The sequence below is a fragment of the Pholis gunnellus genome, assembly GCF_910591455.1.
Source record: "Pholis gunnellus genome assembly, chromosome: 13".
In the NCBI taxonomy this organism is placed as follows: Eukaryota; Metazoa; Chordata; class Actinopteri; order Perciformes; family Pholidae; genus Pholis; species Pholis gunnellus.
In genome coordinates this window covers 736,376-757,514 of record NC_136540.1, presented here as the reverse complement: position 1 = coordinate 757,514, position 21,139 = coordinate 736,376, and the positions used below count along the sequence as shown (strand labels likewise).

At 41.8% G+C, this 21,139-nt stretch overlaps 2 protein-coding genes across 2 annotated transcripts; both read left to right on the top strand.

The window, feature by feature from the left end:
• The first annotated feature begins 4,640 nt into the window (after window positions 1–4,640).
• serpinf2a (serpin peptidase inhibitor, clade F (alpha-2 antiplasmin, pigment epithelium derived factor), member 2a) lies at window positions 4,641–11,567 on the top strand. Its single transcript, XM_079171088.1, has 9 exons — window positions 4,641–4,726; window positions 6,537–6,602; window positions 6,732–6,954; window positions 7,478–7,621; window positions 7,738–7,780; window positions 8,924–9,069; window positions 9,433–9,575; window positions 10,090–10,294; window positions 10,527–11,567. Exons 2-9 carry the CDS (start codon window positions 6,552–6,554, stop codon window positions 10,997–10,999), a joined length of 1,428 nt encoding a protein of 475 aa, XP_079027214.1. The 5' UTR covers window positions 4,641–4,726; window positions 6,537–6,551; the 3' UTR covers window positions 11,000–11,567.
• An 803-nt stretch (window positions 11,568–12,370) lies between these two features.
• serpinf1 (serpin peptidase inhibitor, clade F (alpha-2 antiplasmin, pigment epithelium derived factor), member 1) lies at window positions 12,371–19,972 on the top strand. The gene is made up of 8 exons (XM_079171091.1): window positions 12,371–12,452; window positions 14,739–14,799; window positions 14,891–15,086; window positions 15,811–15,966; window positions 17,123–17,323; window positions 17,443–17,582; window positions 17,718–17,928; window positions 18,991–19,972. Exons 2-8 carry the CDS (start codon window positions 14,740–14,742, stop codon window positions 19,236–19,238), a joined length of 1,212 nt encoding a protein of 403 aa, XP_079027217.1. The 5' UTR covers window positions 12,371–12,452; window position 14,739; the 3' UTR covers window positions 19,239–19,972.
• Window positions 19,973–21,139: the final 1,167 nt, after the last annotated feature.

The window sequence follows — 21,139 nt, the reverse complement described above, 5'->3', positions numbered from 1 at the left end:
ATCAGATCTCCTGTTTACGTCACTTTTTATCTTCCTGAACAAATTCAACCAATCAGCTGAAGTTCAGTTTGTTCTGAAGCAGCAAACATCTACGAAGATAATAACTTTACTTCAAACTCCACCATCACAGCAGGAGGAACACAATCAAATGCTTTTTAAAGGAGTTTTATGATCGGAACACACAGCTCCTTAAGTCTTGGTGTTGGATTTCACGCCCTAAAGCTGTAAAATAATAAATGAACAATTCAATAGAATCCGGTCCAATCAACAACCTGTTTCTGTTATCAATGACACGTCGTCTTTGATCTTGTTGTTTTTTCCCTCATTGCTCTCTTTTCTTGGTCAGAAAGTTAACGAGAGAAGATTCAATTCTGGTGAACTTAAAGTAAATGAAAGCAAGTTTTATGTGTTGATTCTTCTTCTCCTCGTCTTTCCTTTCTCCTCTCTGAACGTTCCGTCGACCTCCTGCTGTGTTTCTCTCTCAAAGCTCTTCAGTGACACCGAAGGTTCAGAACGACAGCTTTTAATATTTCAGATAAAAAGAAATATCAACATGAAGCATTCAAATTAGAGGTTTGAATCACAATGAGCCCCATATTAATAACAAACTACATTTAAAAAAGATAATAAAAGATAAAATTGTATTCTTTCCCAGCGACAATTTTGGGCCAAAAATGCTTAAAATACACAGAATTATTTACACAGAGTATTAATATATACTGTGCATTACAAATATACAGTACATAGCACATCTATAATCAAATATCATTTCATGACATAGGTATAAAAGAAGTAGAAAAAGAACATGGGTAATAAAGTGCAGGTTGCTGGTAACAATTCTACAAATAAGTAATAAAAGTACATTTTTACAAAAAGTTGAATTTGCTTCTCTATTTTTCAGAGTTGTAAATTACGAGCAGAGAAATATAAAGTCTGAAGTGAAAGTGAGTATTAATAGTAACGGTAGATTCAAGGTGCTGGTAATTATGCGTGATGATGAGTCAGGGCCCAGAATGATAATTATGTTATTACATCTTTCTTTAAACTATATTTGACTTCTGTGCTTCTTAAATCTTTTAGATTTACTATATTTTTACTGTTTTTAAAGCTTTGTATTTTAAAGCGCTTTGAATTGCTTTTGTTCCTGTAATCTGCTTTATTAATAAACTTTCTTTGTATTATTGACTTCATTCTGTTTGTGCCACATGTTTTCTGAGCTAAACATTTTTACAGTGTGTCAGAATATTTTAGTTTGTAATGAACTCACATCAGAGAGAAGATTTCAGGTGATCTTTGATGAAGTTTGTCCTCTGCTGTCTCCCAGTGGACACAACGAGACCGTGCATGTGATTTCATGAATCTACATTTCTGTGAACGAGACACTTTTAATCAGCTGGTTAACTTTCAGCTGCAGCCTTTTAGACAGAAAAAAACCAATGAAGCTATGAATGAAGGAATAAAGACTAAAAGAAAAGCAACACAATCGACAACCAATGTGCTTACAAACTGAAAAAAGACACTTAGGGATTAAAATCTAAAGTTGTAATAATTAAGTTATTTCTCTGACTCACTGTTAGAGAAAGTGGAACTTTTACCCCCAAATAAAAGATTTTGTAACTTCAAATGTAAAAGTTTGTACAGTCAAAATGGTGACATCTGCTGAAAAATCCTTTGAATTACATTTCTAGGGAAAGATTAAAAATGCACAACCATCATGATGAACAGAATAAATGAATTTACTGTTGTCATCCTTGATATTCTGTTTGATTTGGATTGAATATAAAGTCGGACCTTCACATCAAGACCTCTATCATGGAGATTTATAGGTCGATTTCTCAGAGTGTGACATTAATATTAAAGTCGAGATGAAATTAAAAAAAGAAGTCTTTTTAACCCTTTTAGATCACATATATGGTTAAATGTCTTTGTAGTCCAACAGGAAGTCATCGTCACTGGTTCCCTCCACAAACCGTCAATCAGATTCTTCCGTTGGATTAATACAGAAAATAAACAAACGTTTATGATTTTTCCAGGTTTCATTCATCAAGATAATCTTCACTAATGAACTCCACTTCGATGATGTTTGAAGTGTAAAGTAAGATATTTGATAATTAGCCTGGATGCTACAAAAAACTATATTAATTTTCCAACTGAGCATTAAAATCTCTGTTTTTATGCTGATGATATCGTGTTGTTTAGCTCTACTGCAACGCAGGCTTTCTCCAGGTTAGTCTGCTTTTGAACTTTGAGGATTCTTCTCCAATCAACAGTCTACGACACCATTTGAATTTGGTGCGTCCATCAAAACTCACTTCCAGACTTCACATAGAACTGTTTTATGTCAGAGTTAAGGCCTGGTCACAACACAGTGGTACAGCGAAATCAATCTGTCTTTTCCCAAAATATTTGGTTCTAGAAGCTAGATGACGTAGATACTCTCAGGACGAGGAGGTGAACTGCTGTAGCTGGTGAGCGAACCGCTAAAATGCTAACTGGTCCGGCTAACGTTAGCCAGTCACAATAGCTCCTGAAGCTTCGTGTCCGTTTTCTCTTGATTGTTCTAATCACTCCTCATGGCTGTTTGTTTAACATTTTTGTATGGAAAATGTTATTGAAGAGGGATAATAAAGTGATGAGCTTGATAATGGTGAGTTAGCAGACTCGTTAGCTCAGGGGAGAATAGCTTTATTCAAAAGATGTATCTGTGCCATCTGTCTCCTCGCTGCAAACCATTTCTCTTTAGTGGAAAGGTCAGAACACCAACAGAGGAGGTTAAATAAAAGTGAACTAATAAGCTACGATAGCTTCCTCCATTTTGGATTCCTTGGCTCTCCGTCTCCTCAAAGTTTCGCTGTCGAGATGGATTGCTGTTGGTCAACGGTGCACATCTGTGGATGAAAGTTCAGAAAAGTTCAGAAAAATTACTAATTGTCGTTGACCCCGTGAGCAACTCCAATAGTTGATCCCACTGAATTGAAATTAACGGCTTTTATTTGAACCTGCAACACTTGTTCTGCCTCTGACAGTTAAAACTACAGCAGCAGAGTGTGTGGGAGGACCTGGAAGGCTTTTCTTTTATTGCCACCCTGTGATAGTTCAACCAGCCCCCCCCCCCCTACTTTTACCCTAAATTCAACATGGCTCTAAAATACACCACGATGCCAAAAGTATGAACCTTCTAGTCATATGTGAGCGTAACATGTGGTTGTGACACAGTGACCTCTTAAAAGCTGCCGGATGGGGTTGAGGTCAGGACTCTGTGTAGCCAGTCAAGTTCCACCACAAACTGGGAAAAACCCAAGTGTTCATGCTCCGGGCACGAGGAAAGACTTTCCCCAAACTGTTGGAAGAACAATATTGTCTAAAATATGATGTGAAACATTTTGAATTGTTTAGTCCAGCAGACTAAAACTCACAGAAAAAAAAACATTTAAAAAGAGTTGCACAAATATGTTGAATGTGTGTCGTGTTTATTTGAACATCACCCTGGTAAGTAAACGTATTTCTAAATTACACTGACATGAGTCCCAGTAAGTCTCAGTGAGTTGGGGTTCTGTGGTGGATCCTGGTGAACGGAGGGGGAGGAAGGATCCTGTTTGTTGCAGAGCTGCATTGTGGGGGCGTAAAGCTAGAACCAAACGGTCACAACAAAACAAATACCCGCCCACTCGGTGTGCTGAATGTATGTGTAGAGCGCCATGAGGGCACGAAACGGGAGGACGATTCAGTGCACGAAGCAGTTTGAATCTGAAACACTGAGACTTGTGCTGGTCTAGTTTAGTTAACTGGGTTATCAAATTTAGCTTTCTTCTTAAGTTTTGATTAGCTTAGACTAGTTTAGTTGGGTTTATTCTTGTTGTTTAGTTTAGATTAATTTAGTCTAATTTAGTTTACCTTAGTTTAGTTTGATTAGTTTAATCTAGTCTAGTTTCTTTAGCTTTTTTGTGTAGTTTATTGTTGATCCGTTTAGATTAATTTAGTGTAGATTAGTTAAATTTAGCTTTGTTGTTTAGTTTAGATTAGTTAAATCTTGTTAAGTTTAGTTTACCTGAGTTTAGTTTGATTAGTTTAATCTAGCCTAGCTTCTTTAGCCTTGTTGTTTAGCTTAGATTAGTTTAGAGTAAATTAGTTAATTTTATTTTCGTTTGTTTAGTTTAGATTAGTTTAGTTTAGCCTTGTTTAGTTTAGACTACATTAAACTAATCAAACTAAACTAAGGTAGACTAAACTAGTTTCTTTGGCTTCAACATATGACTGTTGTGTCATTCATTGTTATTTTGTTTAGATACATTTAGTCTAGATTAGATTAGTTTAGCTTTGTTGTTTAGTTCAGATTAGTTTAATCATGTTTAGTTTAGCTTAATTTATTTTAGCCTTGTTGTTTAGTTAGTTAGTCAAGTCAAGTTTAGTTCATTTGATCGTATTTAGTACTCAAAGATGCATTCACCAACATTCAACATTTTAATTGCTGAAACCAGAGTTTCTGTTAAAGAGTCTTACATCACTGTGTCTCTTCATTTTTACATTCTGTAAAAACACATACGGCCACGATCAGTTGTGGTTGATCATTAACCGGCTAACAGGTGGGAGGCAGTTGTTGAGTCCAGCCACTACGCCGCGTAGCCTGGAGAAGGTTGAACACATCTGCCTCTACTCTTATTTTAATCTTCTCATCTTTGAGCCCCTTTGGTTTCTCATCGTCTGACCCACATCAGACACAAGCCAGGTGAGTTCAGACATCTTTGAATTCATCAAAAGTCTTTTGTGACTGCGTTGTCAATCGGCGTCTGGAGAGAAAATGTATCTGCCGATCAGTTTCAGCACTGCTCAAAATAATCTATCGTTTACAAAAAATATACAGTCTTGAAGAGAAGATGCTGCTCTCTAGATCCACGGATTGTGTAGCTGAGCCTTATCTTGTATGCATTGTTGGTAGAGTCATAAAGTTCATGTAGTTCAGTGTATTCTGTGTTCTGTGTATTTAGTGTATTGCAGCTCAGCCAAAAAAGGTTCTGAAACAGTAACCTTCAGTCTGCTGGTAAACACAGCCACCGTATCTGAAACCTCAAGTGACTCTACAGCTATTGGACGGATCCACTGATAGAAACCACTGCAATGAAAAACAATGTCAATATTCCTGACAGCTTTTACTCATTGCAGCGTAGCTCTAAGGACGACGGCGTCAGTCCGTTAATCAAACATTTCAATATAGTGGCAACAACTGGATTTATTGCCAAGTTGATCCCCAGACCTTTCCAGTAGCACCACCAAACAGGACACAATTACCTATCACAGTTCATGACAGGATACCTCCAAACTCAGCTGAACCTTGAGATAAATGCTAACATACATGCTAGCATGCTATGTCCATGACACTGTGTGTTAACTGGCCGTGAGTGACACGCTGTTTCTACTGTTGCTTGCTTTGAAAACGGCAAAATGGATTAAGGACGATTGATTGGTGAAGTTGAAATGAGGAGTTATCTGATACCTCCTCATTTCACTAAAACAACTAAATGAGGTGCCCTTATGGCTGGAGGGACGTCGTCTGAAAGTTTCCTACTTGGTGTTGGCTATATTTACAGCAAATATTATAATATTTAAAAAAAGTGACATACCGATAACAATACCTTCGGTCATCGGCCGATAGAGTGCATCAATAAATGAGACCATCAGAGAGAAGTTTGTCTAATTCTGGTGAAATCAGATGAAATCATGCAGGTTCACCAGAAACTCCTTCAGCACGGCCTCCAGCAGAGACCGGTCCACCGTGGACAGACCCAGATCCTCCAGCAGAGACCGGTCCACCGTGGACAGACCCAGATCCTCCAGCAGAGACCGGTCCACCGTGGACAGACCCAGATCCTCCAGCAGAGACCGGTCCACCGTGGACAGACCCAGATCCTCCAGCAGAGACCAGTCCACCGTGGACAGACCCAGATCCTCCAGCAGAGACCAGTCCACCGTGGACAGACCAAGACCTCCTCCTCCTCCTCCTCCTCCAGGAGCAGAGCTTCACCTCTCTGCTGGAGACCCAGGACGTATTGCTGGACCTGCTGGAGAGAAGGGAGGCACGGGAGAACCAGAACCAGGACTGAGAGGGGCAGACTGTCAGACCTGCTGCAGTAACATGAGAGATTTTCTAAAAGGACTCTGGTGCTCGGAAACACTACTGATTTTGCCAAAATCAACACAAAATCAAAGTTGCTTGTAATAGCTTTAATCAGATAACTTGAGAGCAGGAATGTGGCCTGACAGTTGGACTGAATTTGGACGACTTCATCACTGAATCCCCAAAACTCTCCAGTTGGGAAATACCTCATGTCTACATCATGATTGAATATTTTCTGTTCAGGTGGCCATTAGTACATTTTTCTGAAAATTCAATATATCTTGTACGATTGGCTCTTTGGTTCCATGTCGTGGAAAAAGAGATGAATCTAATAAATCTGTGTTATGGTGATCATATATAATAATTCATAGATGCTATAAAAGTGCCCTCCTCGTGGTTGATGATGTCTCTTTGTGTTTTTCAGGCTGGTTGTTTGGAAATGAAGCTGTGTCTTCTTTTGTTGCTTTGTCTCTGCCGTCTGGGACTAACTGTAAGAAGAACCTCAGTCTCGTAAACCACGTTTTGTTTTAGCACTACAGGGGAAATGTTAATCTGCTGTTTATCCTTTATGTCACGACACTCTTCAGAGAGTGAACCCCGTCTGTCCTCCTGTCTTCAGGAGGAGTTCACTCCGGCTCCTGATGTTGAAGAGGAGACGGAGGAAGAGGTTCGCGGCTGTGGAGGAGGGCGGGTGTTCAGCCCCGAGGACCACAGGGCGATAGGGGGCGCCGTAGAGCGACTGGGTTTACGGCTCCTGGAGAAGCTTCCTGTTGGTCCACAGCAGCCAAACGTCGTCCTATCACCTCTCAGCCTGGCCTTGGCCCTCGCTCAGCTCACCTTAGGTCAGTCTACGTTTAGTTTCATTATATTAATGTCATTTTGGTCCAGTTTGGTAGGAAAAAATACTTTTCCAAACAAGCTGTCCTCTGTGTTTCCCTAATCAGACTGAGACCAGAAACAGAGACTCACTTGAAATAAAAGCGAAAGATTTAATCCCTAACGGCCAACAGGTCAAAATTTCCTTTTGACCACCACTTAAATTTTAAAAGGCCTAAAATAAAGACCAAAATCCTTTCAGATTAATGCTATACTAGCATGCTAACTTGCTAACATGCCCACTTGTACAGTGGTGGTACAGCTAACACAAAAAAATCCTGTGTGCATATTTCATAGCTTAAATATTTGATCAAATTCAAGCTCAAATAGAGTTATGAGGTTTTTTTGACCAGCGAACCCGTTTTACTCTGAAGCTGTGGGGAACACCGCCTCAGACGAAGTCACTGTTTACCTTCAGCTCTGTGGGTTTTGCAGACAGTTTGAGGATCTTTAGAAACAGGTTGTTAAGAATTAATGTTTTTTTCTCAGGTGCTCGCAATGAGACGGAGAAGCTGCTGCTGGAGAGCCTTCATGCTCTCAATCTGCCGTGTTACCATCACGTACTGGGAAGCCTTCTGCATCATTTCAGCAACACATCGTTGGAGGTGGCAGCGCGGACGTACCTGAGGCCAGGTGTGTGGTGATGAGGGTCGAACTGGAGACAGTGTTTTAATGACGATTGATGTACCTCTTGTCTTATCCACCTCTAAACATTCTTCTTCGTCTTCTTTCTTTCTTTCATCTCTCAGGATTTGAAGTAAAGTTGTCTTTTGTTGAGGACTCTCTGGCCAGGTATCAATCACTACACAATGGATGCAACTTACTTTTCATTAAGAGACACACTGCACACATTTGAGATTCACTGAGACAGAAGAAGTTTGCATGTCTCCACCAGGCGGCAACCTCCGGTTCTTTAAAGTGAATCCACAGCTTCACGTGTTGAAGCTGCATTCTCTCTAGTGTCCACCAGGGGGCGACTCCTCTGGTTGTATAGAAGTCTATGAGAAAATGACTCTACTTCTCTCTTGATTTATTACCTCAGTAAACATTGTAAACATGAGTTTATGGTCTCAATCTCTAGTTTCAAGTCTTCTTCAATACAGCATGATGTTCATTTAGTAAATGATGGTCCATTTAGAGTCACACAGACCATAAAGCAGGGGATGCTTTAGGGGCGGGGCTACACGGTGATTGACAGGTCTCTACCAGAGACGTATACGGCGTCTCTACGTCACTCCTCCTCAGTCCACATATGGTCACTTCCTGTTCACTGGTTGCAAAAAAGCCAAGATAACAACAGTGAAATGGCCGAACTCAAGGCTTCAAAACGTCAGTCCACAAACCAACGGGTGACGTCATGATGACTACGTCCACTTATAATAGTCTTTGGTCTCAATTAATGATGGTTCAGCACAAAGTTTCAGACAACTGAGACAGAGATTGAGGACTAAAAACAGTCTTTACTCAGTGAAGTGGTTAGCAAAAAGTTGGGAACTAGAGACGCAGGCAAAAGTGTTAGAGCAGGAAACTGGCCAAACAAGCAGTAAAGATCATTGAATGAGAGCTACATATACCGGGGAGCCAATGGGGAACAGCTGTGGGAAGGTGGTCACATGATCCTCGGGTGGGAAAGCTCTCTAGTGACGGCTGCTGGTCATGTTGGGAATGGCCTGAACGATAGAAATTGATTAAATTACCGAAGCTGGAGGAGAAAGTAGAAGAGGGTGAAGAACCAACAGCCACAATGTGACCAGAATCTATCTCACTGTGAGATACTGGAGCATATTTTCTTAAGAGTTTACAGATGTAAACAGTAATAATGAACCCTTTTCTTACATTTCTATCAATCATTTCTGTCTGTCCTGTCCTAAATGTCTCATGTTTGCTGCTGAAGTTAAAAAAACCCGATACGAACAATGTTTGTTTTCTCTTCAGGTACCAATCATCCCCGGTCCCTCTGGTCTCTGTGAAGGAGGTCAACCAATGGGTGGAGAACGCCACCAGTGGTCACGTCCTCAACTTCCTGGAAAGTATTCCACATGACGTGGTGCTCATGCTCGCGAACGCCGTGTACTTCAAAGGTAAACCAATCCACCAAAGGCCACTCGGTGTGGTAATGTTTGTGGTTAAGTGAAGACTAATTTCCTGACACAAATTCTGCATTCACGTTGACATTGTGGTTATGTGGTTTGCCATTAAAATACTAGAGTGTCCAAACTCTGATATTCAAAGGGGGTGCAAATTGCTGCATCGTATATTGGAGATCATGATTACATGCCACGCTAACACCACTACCCTAGACACCCTTCAACCATGGTAGCTCCAATGCTCATCATGAAGTGTGACTTAAGTTCTTAAAATGCAAAGTCAGAGCCAGGTGTCTAATGAATTCAGGTTGTCAAAAAACTGATTGGCCCCGAATGGTTCCTTCTTGTGTTTGTCAGGTGAATGGCAGACACGTTTTGACCCCCTGGTGACCTCTAAAGGAGTCTTCTACCTGGATAACCAGAACTCCGTCTCGGTGGATATGATGAAGTCTGCTCAGTACCCTCTACGCCTGCTGGACGATCCAGAACTAGAAGCTCAGGTAACATACCAGCGACCATGGTTCCATCAGTGATGGTGCCGATACTGCCCATTGCAATAGAGAGCTGCAGAAAATCCAGAAATAAGCCAACGCTAGTTAACTTCTTGTTTTCCCGTCTGGAAGCCAATTCGTTTTCTGAATATGTTTTTGGTTAAATGTCTGTAAGGTCTGTGGAGATTTGAACGTTTAGTTCTCTGATATAAAATAGCTCAGTAAACACCCCTCTGGTGAATTTAGAAGCGTTCACGTGTCTTAAAAAAGTGTCTAAATGAGATGAATAAACGTCCAGAACACTAGTCTTCCTTTAGTTTAGTGGTGGAGACGTGAAGTCATGTGACCGCGGTGGAGTTAATGCATCCCCTGGTAATAAATCAAGAGAGAAGTAGAGTCATTTTCTCATAGACTTCTATACAACCAGAGGAGTCGCCCCCTGGTGGACACTAGAGAGAATGCAGCTTTAACACGTGAAGCTTTGACTTCACTTTTCAAAAGAAAGTCCTTCTCTCTCATCCAGGTTGCCAGTTTTCCTTTCAAGGGAAACACCAGCTTCTTAATCGTCATGCCGTTGCCCGGCAGAGGAAACGTGTCATCTTTGCTCCCCAAACTGAACATCTCGGACCTTTACAGACGTTTACCTCAGGAGAAAACTATGCAGGTCAACTTACCCAAGGTGAAGCTACAGTACCGCCAGGAGCTCGAGGAGGCGCTGACCAACATGGGTGAGAATATCAGCTTCATACAACGTATCCTCGTACAACGGTTCGTATGATATCCGACAAAAGGTTGCTCCCCATTTTTCATGCGTTTTCCTACAAATACCTGTAACCAGTCTGCGTCAGAAGACTGAAGGGAACGTCTGGAAGAAGTAACATAGATATCGAATGTGGTCTGTATCTGTGTTGTATGCTGATGCCTGAACACACTTTCTCTTTCTCCGGTTCTGTCCATCAGGCCTCGGATCTCTGTTTTCGGGTCCGGACCTTTCTGGGATTTCCGACCGGCCTCTTAGGGTGACGGGCGTCCGCCACGCCAGCACCATAGAACTCAGCGAGGAAGGCGTGGAGGCGTCCGCCACCACAGTTGTGACCTCCATGCGTTCCGTCTCCCTGTTTTCCATCAACTCCCCCTTCTTCTTCGCCCTCGTCGATGATGCCTCCATGACCCCGTTATTCATCGGCGTGGTCACAAACCCCGCCCCCGACGACGACCCCATGCTCAACGACGACCCCGGCCGCAACGGCACCATGAGCGACCAGCCTCTGATGGACGATGTCGGGAAAACAGACATAGACAGCGAACGCGGCAACAGGTCATGCAGCGAGACAGAGGCGGTGGAGGGCGGCGGCGTGCAGTCGTGTGGCGCCCCCGATGGTGGGAGGCAGCCGCTGCAGAGCACGAACGGACTGGACGGGAAGACGGAGTAACAAGGAGAAGAAAACCTGCTCCGAACCAGACGACTCTGCAGCTGCCTGAAGCTTTAAATCTTCACAAATAATTTGGACATTTTTGGAAAATATGCTTGAGATTGAGATGAGAACTTTGACGCCACGTCTCTCAGATCAATGTGAAGCTACAGCCAGGAGACGGTTAGCTTAGCTTAGCATAAAGACAGAGGGAAATAGCTAGCCTTGCTCTATCTAAAGGTAACACAATTCCATCAGCAACTCTAAAGCTCACATAAGCCCGTTAGCTTATGCTAAACTAAGCTTATGCTAAGCTAAGCTAACTTTCTGATAAGATGAGATAAAACATTATTTTTTAAAGATTAAATAAAAATAAAGATATAAAGTTGATCAGAGGTGATATTTACACTATTGACTACTACGTCTGATGGAATAAGCTTCATATTTGCTGTACAGATGAATATGGCTCAATTCTCTCGTCTGCAAGAAAGCGAAGAAGCGTATTTATACATTTAATTTGTTTCTGTGCTGCAGAGGATGAACAGCTCAGTTTGGTGTCGCTTCAAAAGGAATTTGTTGAAAAAATACAAATACAGTGATTTGTGTTGAGTTTTAGATGAAACAGTCAACGATTTGAAAGTATGTTTCGTCAAATTTGTCAAGTTTCTGATGTGATAAAAATCTTAAAATGCAACGTTTAAATGATGTGAATAATAAACATTTTAGGCCTCGCAATGTATTTCAGGACAGGCGCTGCACACACACACACACACACACACACACACACACACACACACACACACACACACACACAGAAACACAAAACTGTTTCATACAAAGAAGATTATTTATATCAACTATTAGTATTATGATGTTACATTTTTTTTTTTGCTTTGCAGATGTTTTATCTGATTTTAATTTGACATTCAGTCGCGTAAAAACATAACAACACAAAAAGTGTTTTTTGTACTTTGTCTGGAGGAAGTTAACCCTTTGAGTGATTCACTTGGAGAAGAGGAAACCAGCTTTTTTCTCTCCCGATGTGCAGGTTCTTTCCCGGCTGGTTTCTGAGGTTCTAAGAGCATACCAAGAATCCTTTAGAACATTCAAGGAGTCGTTTTGGGTTCTTGTGGTTCCAGGGAGTTCTGCAGAGGTTCCAGGGGTTCTTGAGGTCTGTAGGTCCTCAACCAGCAGCATTTTCTTTAAACACCTGAGATTATAAATGAATACATGATCAATCTAAATATTGCAACATGGGATTAAAGATGATCACGAGCATCATGACGGTCAGTTCAGAACAAGAGAACATGAGCAGCTTCAGTCTGTGTTGCGCGGCACCGGCGCTCTGTTGGCAGCAGCGGGGACGCGCGCCGCTGCGGGTAAAAAACCAGTGCGCGTGTCCGCGGCCGAAGTACCGTCTCATTTGCAGCGAGAGAGACTCAACGACGAGGAACCGTCCGGGAGCCGAGGAGAGGTGAGTGCGCTTTGTCGGTCATTTCATGCGCTTTTTACGCACAACTTTTCACTTTCTGACGTCACGACAGCAGTGTGCGCTCCTCGCGCCGATAAAAGAAAAATAATGAAGTGGTGCATGATGACGGAATGCTGCAGAAAAACAGTCCGAAATGAAGCAGAAATAAAAGTTGTGAAGGTGAATTCAACATGTTTTACATAAAGAAGAAAACGCAGCTCCAGTCCTTCATGATAAATATATAAATATATGTATATTCATTATGATTCACTTCAGCTTTTCCATCTCAGCTGTGCAACAAACTGAACCGTTATACTTCTGATTCACTCAATAGATTCTGTTTTTAGTGTCTTATAATAGATTATGAATGATGTGACGTTGGTTAGCTGGAATCTTCTTCCTTCTTCTTATTCGGTGTAAGTCATAAAGGTGCAGACGGAGTTCTGGGTTTGTCTGCAGGTTATTTGAGGTCGTAAAGACTTTTGTGCCAAGAACATTTCTGCACTTCTGTGGAATCAATGAGGAAACATTCCTGTGAGTTTCAGAGACGAGTTCCTGCAAGAAAATATGTTTCTGCTGCGTCAGCTGTTCGTCTTCAGGCTGCTGCAGGACTCTGCAGGACTCTGCAGGACTCCATGGGGCCTGTTCACACGTTAAACTCTTCAAGATGAGGAGAAGCAACACACTTTAAATGATAGAAGTTGAATGTTGACACAGCTTCCAGGTGCTACATGTTGCATCAAGTCCACAGAGTTTAATGTCTCCGATCGCTGCAGAAGATACAAATGAGATGTTCATCTGAATGTTTCTGACAACTTGAAAGTCCAAAACCCCAAAACTCTTTAGAGAAAAATAAAAAAGGTCACCGAACTGTCTTTTTAGCATTACGTCACAATCCTCTGTTGCCTTCATGCTCTGCTCAAAATGTCAGACATCAGTATGTCCGAGCCAAACTGTGTTGCATTCAGGAGCTGAAACATCCACACAGAAGACAAAGATGAAGTCACCTGCGTTTGTTTTACTGTTCTAGTCTCAAACTTGGACGTTTAAATGTGTTGAGCTGTCGTGATTTTTCAGGTGTTCAATTTCAACTCTAGATTCACCAGAAAAGTCTTTTAGTTCTCAGAAAATGTGACACATCACAACATGTTAATGTGTTTCTGCGGACGACTTCAAATCATTTTGAAAAAACAGTTTTTATGGAGGCGATGGAAAGAAAAGAGCAGAAGAAACTAGATCTCAACCGTCTGGGTTTCCCATCAGGCAGAGTGAGTGTGTGTGTGTGTGTGTGTATGTGTGTGTGTGTATGTGTGTGTGTGTGTGTGTGTGTGTGTGTGTGTGTGTGTGTGTGTGTGAGTGTCTGTGTGTGTGTGTGTGTGTGTGTGTGTGTGTGTGAGTGTCTGTGTGTGTGTGTGTGTGTGTGCGCGAGTGCGTGTGCGTATGTGTGTGTGTGTCTGTGTGTGTGTCTGTGTGTGTGTGTGTGTGTGAGGTCTGAGCTTCAGATGACAGACTTTTTGTGTGAAACCACAGAAACCATGAGAACCAGGTCCAGATGTTTGCAGAACAAAAGAAACATTGTGTCTGACCTTTTCTTCTTCTTCTTCTTCTTCTTCTTCTTCTTCTTCTTCTTCTTCTTCTTCTTCTTCTTCTTCTTCTTCTTCTCTGTGTTGACATGATGTGTGTTTAAACACTGTTTCCATAAAACAGCTGCACCAAAGTGATGATGAAACGCTTCCACTAAAGCTGCAGCGGAGCTCATGAGCAGATAATCAACGTCGGTTTATAGTTTGTGGTGAAGTTTCTGCCGGTTGAAGCGTTTTTTGATGTTTGAATGTGAAAACACAAAACCTGTCTTGTTCTGTTACTTGTGTCTCTCACACATGTTAGATTTGGTTTATTTTGTCTTTACCACTCAGATAAATTAGAAGCACTTGGTTTGAAGCAGCAGCTTCATCACTATAATATATATGATATATGTCCAAATAAACAGTCGGTTCATCTCTTTCTCTTTCCAGAGACAGAAAAAAACTCAACGCTGAGGTTTCGACAACACGCCATCACAGTTTCTCTGAATTTGTCGCTCGAGTTGAAATATTTCAAACTCAAATTCGGCTCCATTCACATCGTTGCTTTCGCGGCGCGAAAATGAGTTTCTCAGATACAACTCAGGTGTCGTACCAGCAATTCCCTCACTGAACTTCAGATTTAGCGGTTGTTACTCCATCACTGGTGGGAAATATATGAAAACTCTTCATCAACGTGTCTTCGTGTGTGTGTTTTATCTTCCAGGATGAAGCGAACCACTTTCCTGCTGGTGTTTGGAGTCGTCCTGAGCGTCTGTCAGGCTCAGGTACCACATTTACACCCGTCATCATGTTTTGTACGCTAGAGGGTTTTGTTCTTTTGGCTCAGTAAAAAGCAGCTTTGTTGATCTCTTCCAGCCGGACACGGGAGGCGAGGATCCGGGCGGAGAAGAAGAACATGTGGAGCTCTTCACCACGCCGGCGACTAAGATGGGCGCCGCCACCTCAGACTTCGGCTACAACCTGTTCCGCGCTCTGGCGAGCCGCGAGTCCGCGACCAACGTCTTCCTGGCCCCCATCAGTGTGTCTGCGGCACTGACGCAGCTCTCCATGGGTGACGACACAAACACACAACAAACTAAAACCAAACTGGTGCTTTGGCTTTGACCGCCACGGTGTGTACGGGCTCGTCTGGTCAAAATTAAGTTTTGTTTGCACCGTCATCAGGTCGTCACAGGCGTCACACGATCTGTTTGTTGACAGAAACCAAGTTTATCATTTCTTTTTATAATAACTGGACATTCCACTTCTGTGCCTGAGCAGCTAGCAACATCTGTCCAGCCAAACTGGACGCCTAAAGGCACTATTTAACCTTAAAACGCTGTTTCTCTTAAACACATATTGAAGGTACTGCACCGAGAGGAGTACCTGCAGAAATGTGCAGGAACATTAATGGTTGACAGGTATGGGTACAAATATCTGGTAACTAACATCTTCGCATGGGGTTTGGAGATTCTAAGTCCAAACATTCTTTGAATGAGCTCATAATCCTGGAATAATGTTGATAATGTCTGCTGGATGTGCTAATATGTTAGCCATAACACTTTTGCAACAAAATAAGGCCAGAGTGAGTTTTTCCATATGTTGTAACCTCTTACGTGGCCAAAATTCTTGCGGCTTAAATAGTAACATTCATTATTTAACGGTAATATTTACACATTAGACCCCATTCCTCAGTCTGAGCCTGAGACAGGAAACAGACAGAAAAGGTTGCCATGGAAGACAATATGGCTGAATCTTTCCAGAATATGTCATCTCACATAACTTCTGTCTCCCAGGAGGGTCTGAGCAAGCTCAAAGGCAGCTGTTCAGGGCTCTGAGATACCACACCCTGCAGGACCCTCAGCTCCACAACACCCTCAAAGACCTGCTGGTCTCCGTTAGGACGCCTGGAAAAGGCCTGAGCACTGCCGCACGCATCTACATGGCACGACGTGAGTTCATGTAGGGGGTTGACTTCTTTTCAAACCGAACAAACAGTCTCACAGTTACTTTATCTACAGCCGATTCATGAAGAATCATCGGAACGTTTTGATGCAAACTACAAAATAGAAATGTTCAGCTTTTGTCAGAGGGCCAAATATTTTAGTTGGAGGGCCAGATTCATCCAGATTGATGTTTATTCTTATAGTAGTGCTGAATGTTCTGATGTCTCTGCGTGAGAGCTGCTCCAGCTCAGAAAAACCTGATTTGGGTCGGTGTGTTTGTTCTACATGTCATCCAACCAAGGAAGGTCTTTATGGGCGCTCTGAATGGCCACATTGAAAAGTGTCTCTCCCCAATGCATGGTGTTGAATTTGGTTGTTCAGAATGAAATTTAGAAAAAAAAAGAGAACTTAAAGCCCGTTTCCTACTGGACAAAAAAAACTACAAACACCCACGAATATCCTGCTTTTGTCTTCAATGGGAAAGGTACAAATGACCCTTCCATAGTCAAAGGTATTTATCAACTCCAACTCCAAAAGGCAGCGATAAACACGACACCTGGGTGAACTTCAGCGCTTTCAAATTACATCATCACAGCAGCGCTCGAATATTGTTCCAAATAAACATGCCACTGAGTTTGAAGAGAGAAAAAATGAGCAACCATTGTAACATCTTCACTGTTTTCTATCCCTGTTCTCTGCTGTGTACTTTACTTCAAACATGACACACCAGAAAAAAAGTCTACTGGCAATGGGAGAGGCAAATTTTAGCGGGATTTCCCACACTTACAAAACCTTTATATACATTCTGGTTTGTAAATGAGAGGATTTCAAACTTTGTCCACTTTCACAACCCTTCGTTTGGAAAGACACAAAAAATGTTGACGCAGGTCTGAAGAAGTCTCTGGTAGGCGAGCTGACGAAGTACTTTTTTGGTAACTGAAAGGTTGTCGGTGTGAATCCTTAATATATGATTTTTCTCCAATATTCCCTAAAGTATGGAATGACACAGGTCTTGCTCCACTATGTCTTACAGAAAATACAATCTTCAGTCAAATTAATCTTTATTGACTCATTATTTTCCCTCACCTGCAAAATCAACCTTTTTTTTCTTGATAAAAATGTTAATTTGTGAAGGTCTGAACTTTAAACCGTCTGTCTTCAGGACGTCTGAAGCAGGACTTCTTTGCGCTGGTGGAGCAGCAGTATGGAGTTCGTCCTAAGGCACTGCTAGGAGGGAACAAAGATGTGAAAGAAATCAACGACTGGGTATCTCGGGAGACCGGTGGGAAGGTACAGCACCTCTTAGACAAGCCCCTCCCCCAAAACTCTGGAGTGAACACTGTGAGCGCCGCCTACTTCAAAGGTAGGTCAAAATCCTCTGACTGTCAATCAACTAGGAAAAGCTGTGCTAGCCAGTGGATTTGTTTGAATGTTTAGTTTCCAGATGAGGATGCATGAACACAGCTTTCTCTCTGTAAACAGGGAAGTGGATGACTCGATTCGGTCAGAGTGGAGCAATTGAGAACTTCCAGGTGGACGGCGGGGCACCTGTCCGCATTCCAATGATGCAACAGGACAACTACCCTGTGAAGATGGGCGTTGACTCAGATTTGAGCTGCACGGTGAGTATTTTTTACTTGGAAGTGACCTTTAAACTGCAAGGAAATGTACTAAGATTGGTTTAAACTTTGTTAACCAAAAAGTACGTTGGCCCACTTTCTGAGAAGACTGAGTCCTGAAAAAAAAAATGTCTCCAGATCGCTCAGATCCAGATGCAGAACGACGTCAGCATGTTCGTCTTCCTACCCGACGACGTGACCTCCAACACGACCCTGCTGGAGGAGAGTCTGACCGCCGAGTTTGTCCAGGACCTCTCCATGACGCTCCACCCGGCCCAGGTGTCCCTCTCTCTGCCCACCCTGAGGCTCAGCTACTCCACAGACCTGCTGCCGCTGCTCAGCGACCTGGGTGAGTCCAAGTCTGACACTCAGCCTTTTACGGGGATTTCCACCTTCGTGTTTGTATCTGTTTATATTCTAGTAAGATTTCTACATTTCAATTTTCAGTCTGGTTGCTGAAAATTGTCCCCAACAAATGCACCATTTCCTTCTGTTTGTTTGATAAAAACTACAGTGACCAGCAGTTTTAAGAGACAACTTAGCCTTTTTTTTTAAAATGAAACTATGTGTATGTGTTTTTAAAGAGTTAAGTCTTCAGTAGGAACCAAAGGGCTCGGAGCTGAGAAACTCAGACTGGAAGTCAGACAGTATTGAGAAACGGAACGTGTTTTGAATCTGCACGTAGGATTTGTTGACAATAACAAAAATATATGATCTTTTAACTGAAGTCGACTTGAATGAGGAGCATTGTTACATAGATAAAGGAAATAGGGATGCAACCAACAATTAGTTTCATTGTCAATTAATCTGGCAATTATTTTTCCGATATATTTAATAATTGTTTGGTCTGTTTTATGGCAAACAAATACTGAAAAGAGTGCTTGTTGCAGTTTTCCCTTACCCAAATTGACATCTTCAAATGTCTTCTTTTTGTCCAATCCTCAAAAATATTAAATTTACAAATGTAAAACAAAGAAAAGTAACATATAGTGTTTAACATATTTGGCATTTGCTTGAAAAATTACCTGAAACAAATAATCACTTATTAAAAGAGATGCTGATTAATTTTCAGCTGATGGAATTATCGCTGCAGCTTTAAAATAAAGTTAAATGTCATCTGCAAATGGAGTAACAAATGATGCAACACTTGTTCACTGTTATGGCTTTATATGACAAGAAGTGATGTCATTGATTGTCTACCGATGGATATTATTTTTTAACTCTTTCTACATCTTTTCTCGCCTTCACTCGTTTTTCCTCCATTACTCCTCTTCCTCCTCCTTCTATTCTTTTCATCGTCTTCCTCCTCGTCTTTCTCCTCTTCACCCTTCTCGTTCCTTTTCCTTCCTAATCTTCCTTTTTCTTCGCCTCCTACTATTGTTCCTCTATCCTGTCCTCCCCCCCCCCCCAGGTCTCTCTGAATGGCTAGCGAACACGGACCTGGAGAAGATCTCGAACCAGCCTATGAATCTCGGCAGCGTCAATCACAAGGTCGTCATGGAGACGGCGCCCGAGGGGAACCATTACCCCGACGCCGCCTCAGAGACGCACCTGTCCTACCGAGTGGACCGGCCCTTCCTCTACCTGATCCGGGACGAAGTGTCAGGGGCGCTGCTCTTCATCGGCAGGGTGGTCAACCCCAAGGACCTGACGATATAACACACACACACATATACTTCTATCTTTGTGAGGACACTCATTGATATAATGCATTATCTAGTTCCTTAAACATCACAAATGAATGTCTGACCCGAACCCCAACCCGGAATTAAACTTAATTCAAACCTGAACTTTAAAATCAAGTCTGAACCCCCAAACAGACGTCTGAAGTGAGGACCTACCAAAATGTCCTCACTCTAACTGTCTAAAACCTGGTCCTCACAATGATAGATGTACAAGTATACTCCCGCATACCTGTACTTCTGTCTTTGTGAAGACACTCATTAATACAGTGCATTCCTCACTCCATTACCCTAACCATAATCTAAACCTAATTAGTCTGAATCCTCAAGCCTCTGAAGTGAAGTCCGGTCAAAATGTCCTCACTTTCCAAAAAACTCCTCACCCTGAAGGTCTAAAGCTTTGTCCTCCCAACGCCAAATATACAAGTACTCACACACACACACACACACACACACACACACACACACACACACACACACACACACTCTTAGCAGGTCCTAGGAGGGATTTCAGGTGTTTGCTTTGCGTTTCTGGTGGCAGATATTTGCGAGTATATTTGATTATTCTTTTTTTTCTTTTTACTTTTCTTGATGAAACATGCGTGATCAGGATTAAACACATCTACAAAATTCTGAGCTCGCCAAAGGATTGCTTTTTTTTAAAGAAATCAAATATTGTCATTTGTGTAAAAAGAAATAAACGACAATGAAACGAAACACTGTCTCTGGTTGGTTGCGTCTATTCCTTCATTTCATAATCCTCCGAGCAAACTTTACTTTTCATTTGAGCTTTTTCGTTCTGTCCCAGATTGTCTTAGAGGAACCTTCATGAATTCTGCAGAACGGGAGTTGTTTTCAGAGTCATAACTTTGTGCAAATGCCAAACATAGTGTCACATACATGTGAAGGAGGTGTATGTCAGGAGAGTTTCTGCTTTTACAGAGTGAATAGACGCTTGGAGGAAGTTATTTAACGTTTTGCTGAATCATGCTGTATAAATGTCAAATCTTTTGTTTAACAAATGGTTTTATTCATCAGAACACACAATGAGTAAATATATTATAGTGTAATAAACTCTGCAGCCAGCAGGGGCTGCAAGAACACTTTTTATTTTTCATACATTATTACATACACTGATGCTTTGTTACATAACTCCTGAAGAACGTGATCTGAAGTTTTCTGACAGAAGTGAAAATCTTTCAGTACAGAAATCAAAATTATGTTTTTTGATTTACTTTAAACTTTAATTTAGAGGAACTACCAATCAGACCAGATACACCCGAAGGAAAAGCCCATTGGTATCAGTAAAAATGCACAAAATTATTAAACCTTCATCCATAATGACCCCAAATATAAATCTGTCCAAACATCAGAGAATAAACAGCAGTAGAGTTTTCAGTAAACTCAACCTGAGCCTGCTTTCACTGACACACAGCTGCTCAGTTCAGTCTGATCGTTTCTCCACATGTGAAACTCTCATCACGTCACTCTTCTCCCACATTCCCCACAACACTTTCTGCAGAAGATTTTTTTGGAACGACGTTTGTTTTGCAGGTCGACACTGAAGCCAAAGAGATGTTTAATACTTACTGAATACAAATACAATCTTCTTCTTCACACAACAGGACAAACTTCTCAAATAAATCCTGAACTCAGAGCAAGAAAATGGTCAATTAAGCAAACTAGAATTACGACCAAGACTCTGGGATTAATGTGTATGTACGTCAAAGAAGTGTGTGTGTGTATATGTGTGTGTATATGTGTGTGTGTGTGTGTGTGTGTGTGTGTGTATGTGTGTGATTGTGTGTGTGTGTGTGTATGTGTGTGATTGTGGGTGTGTGTGTGTGTGTGTGTGTGCGTGTATGTGTGTGATTGTGG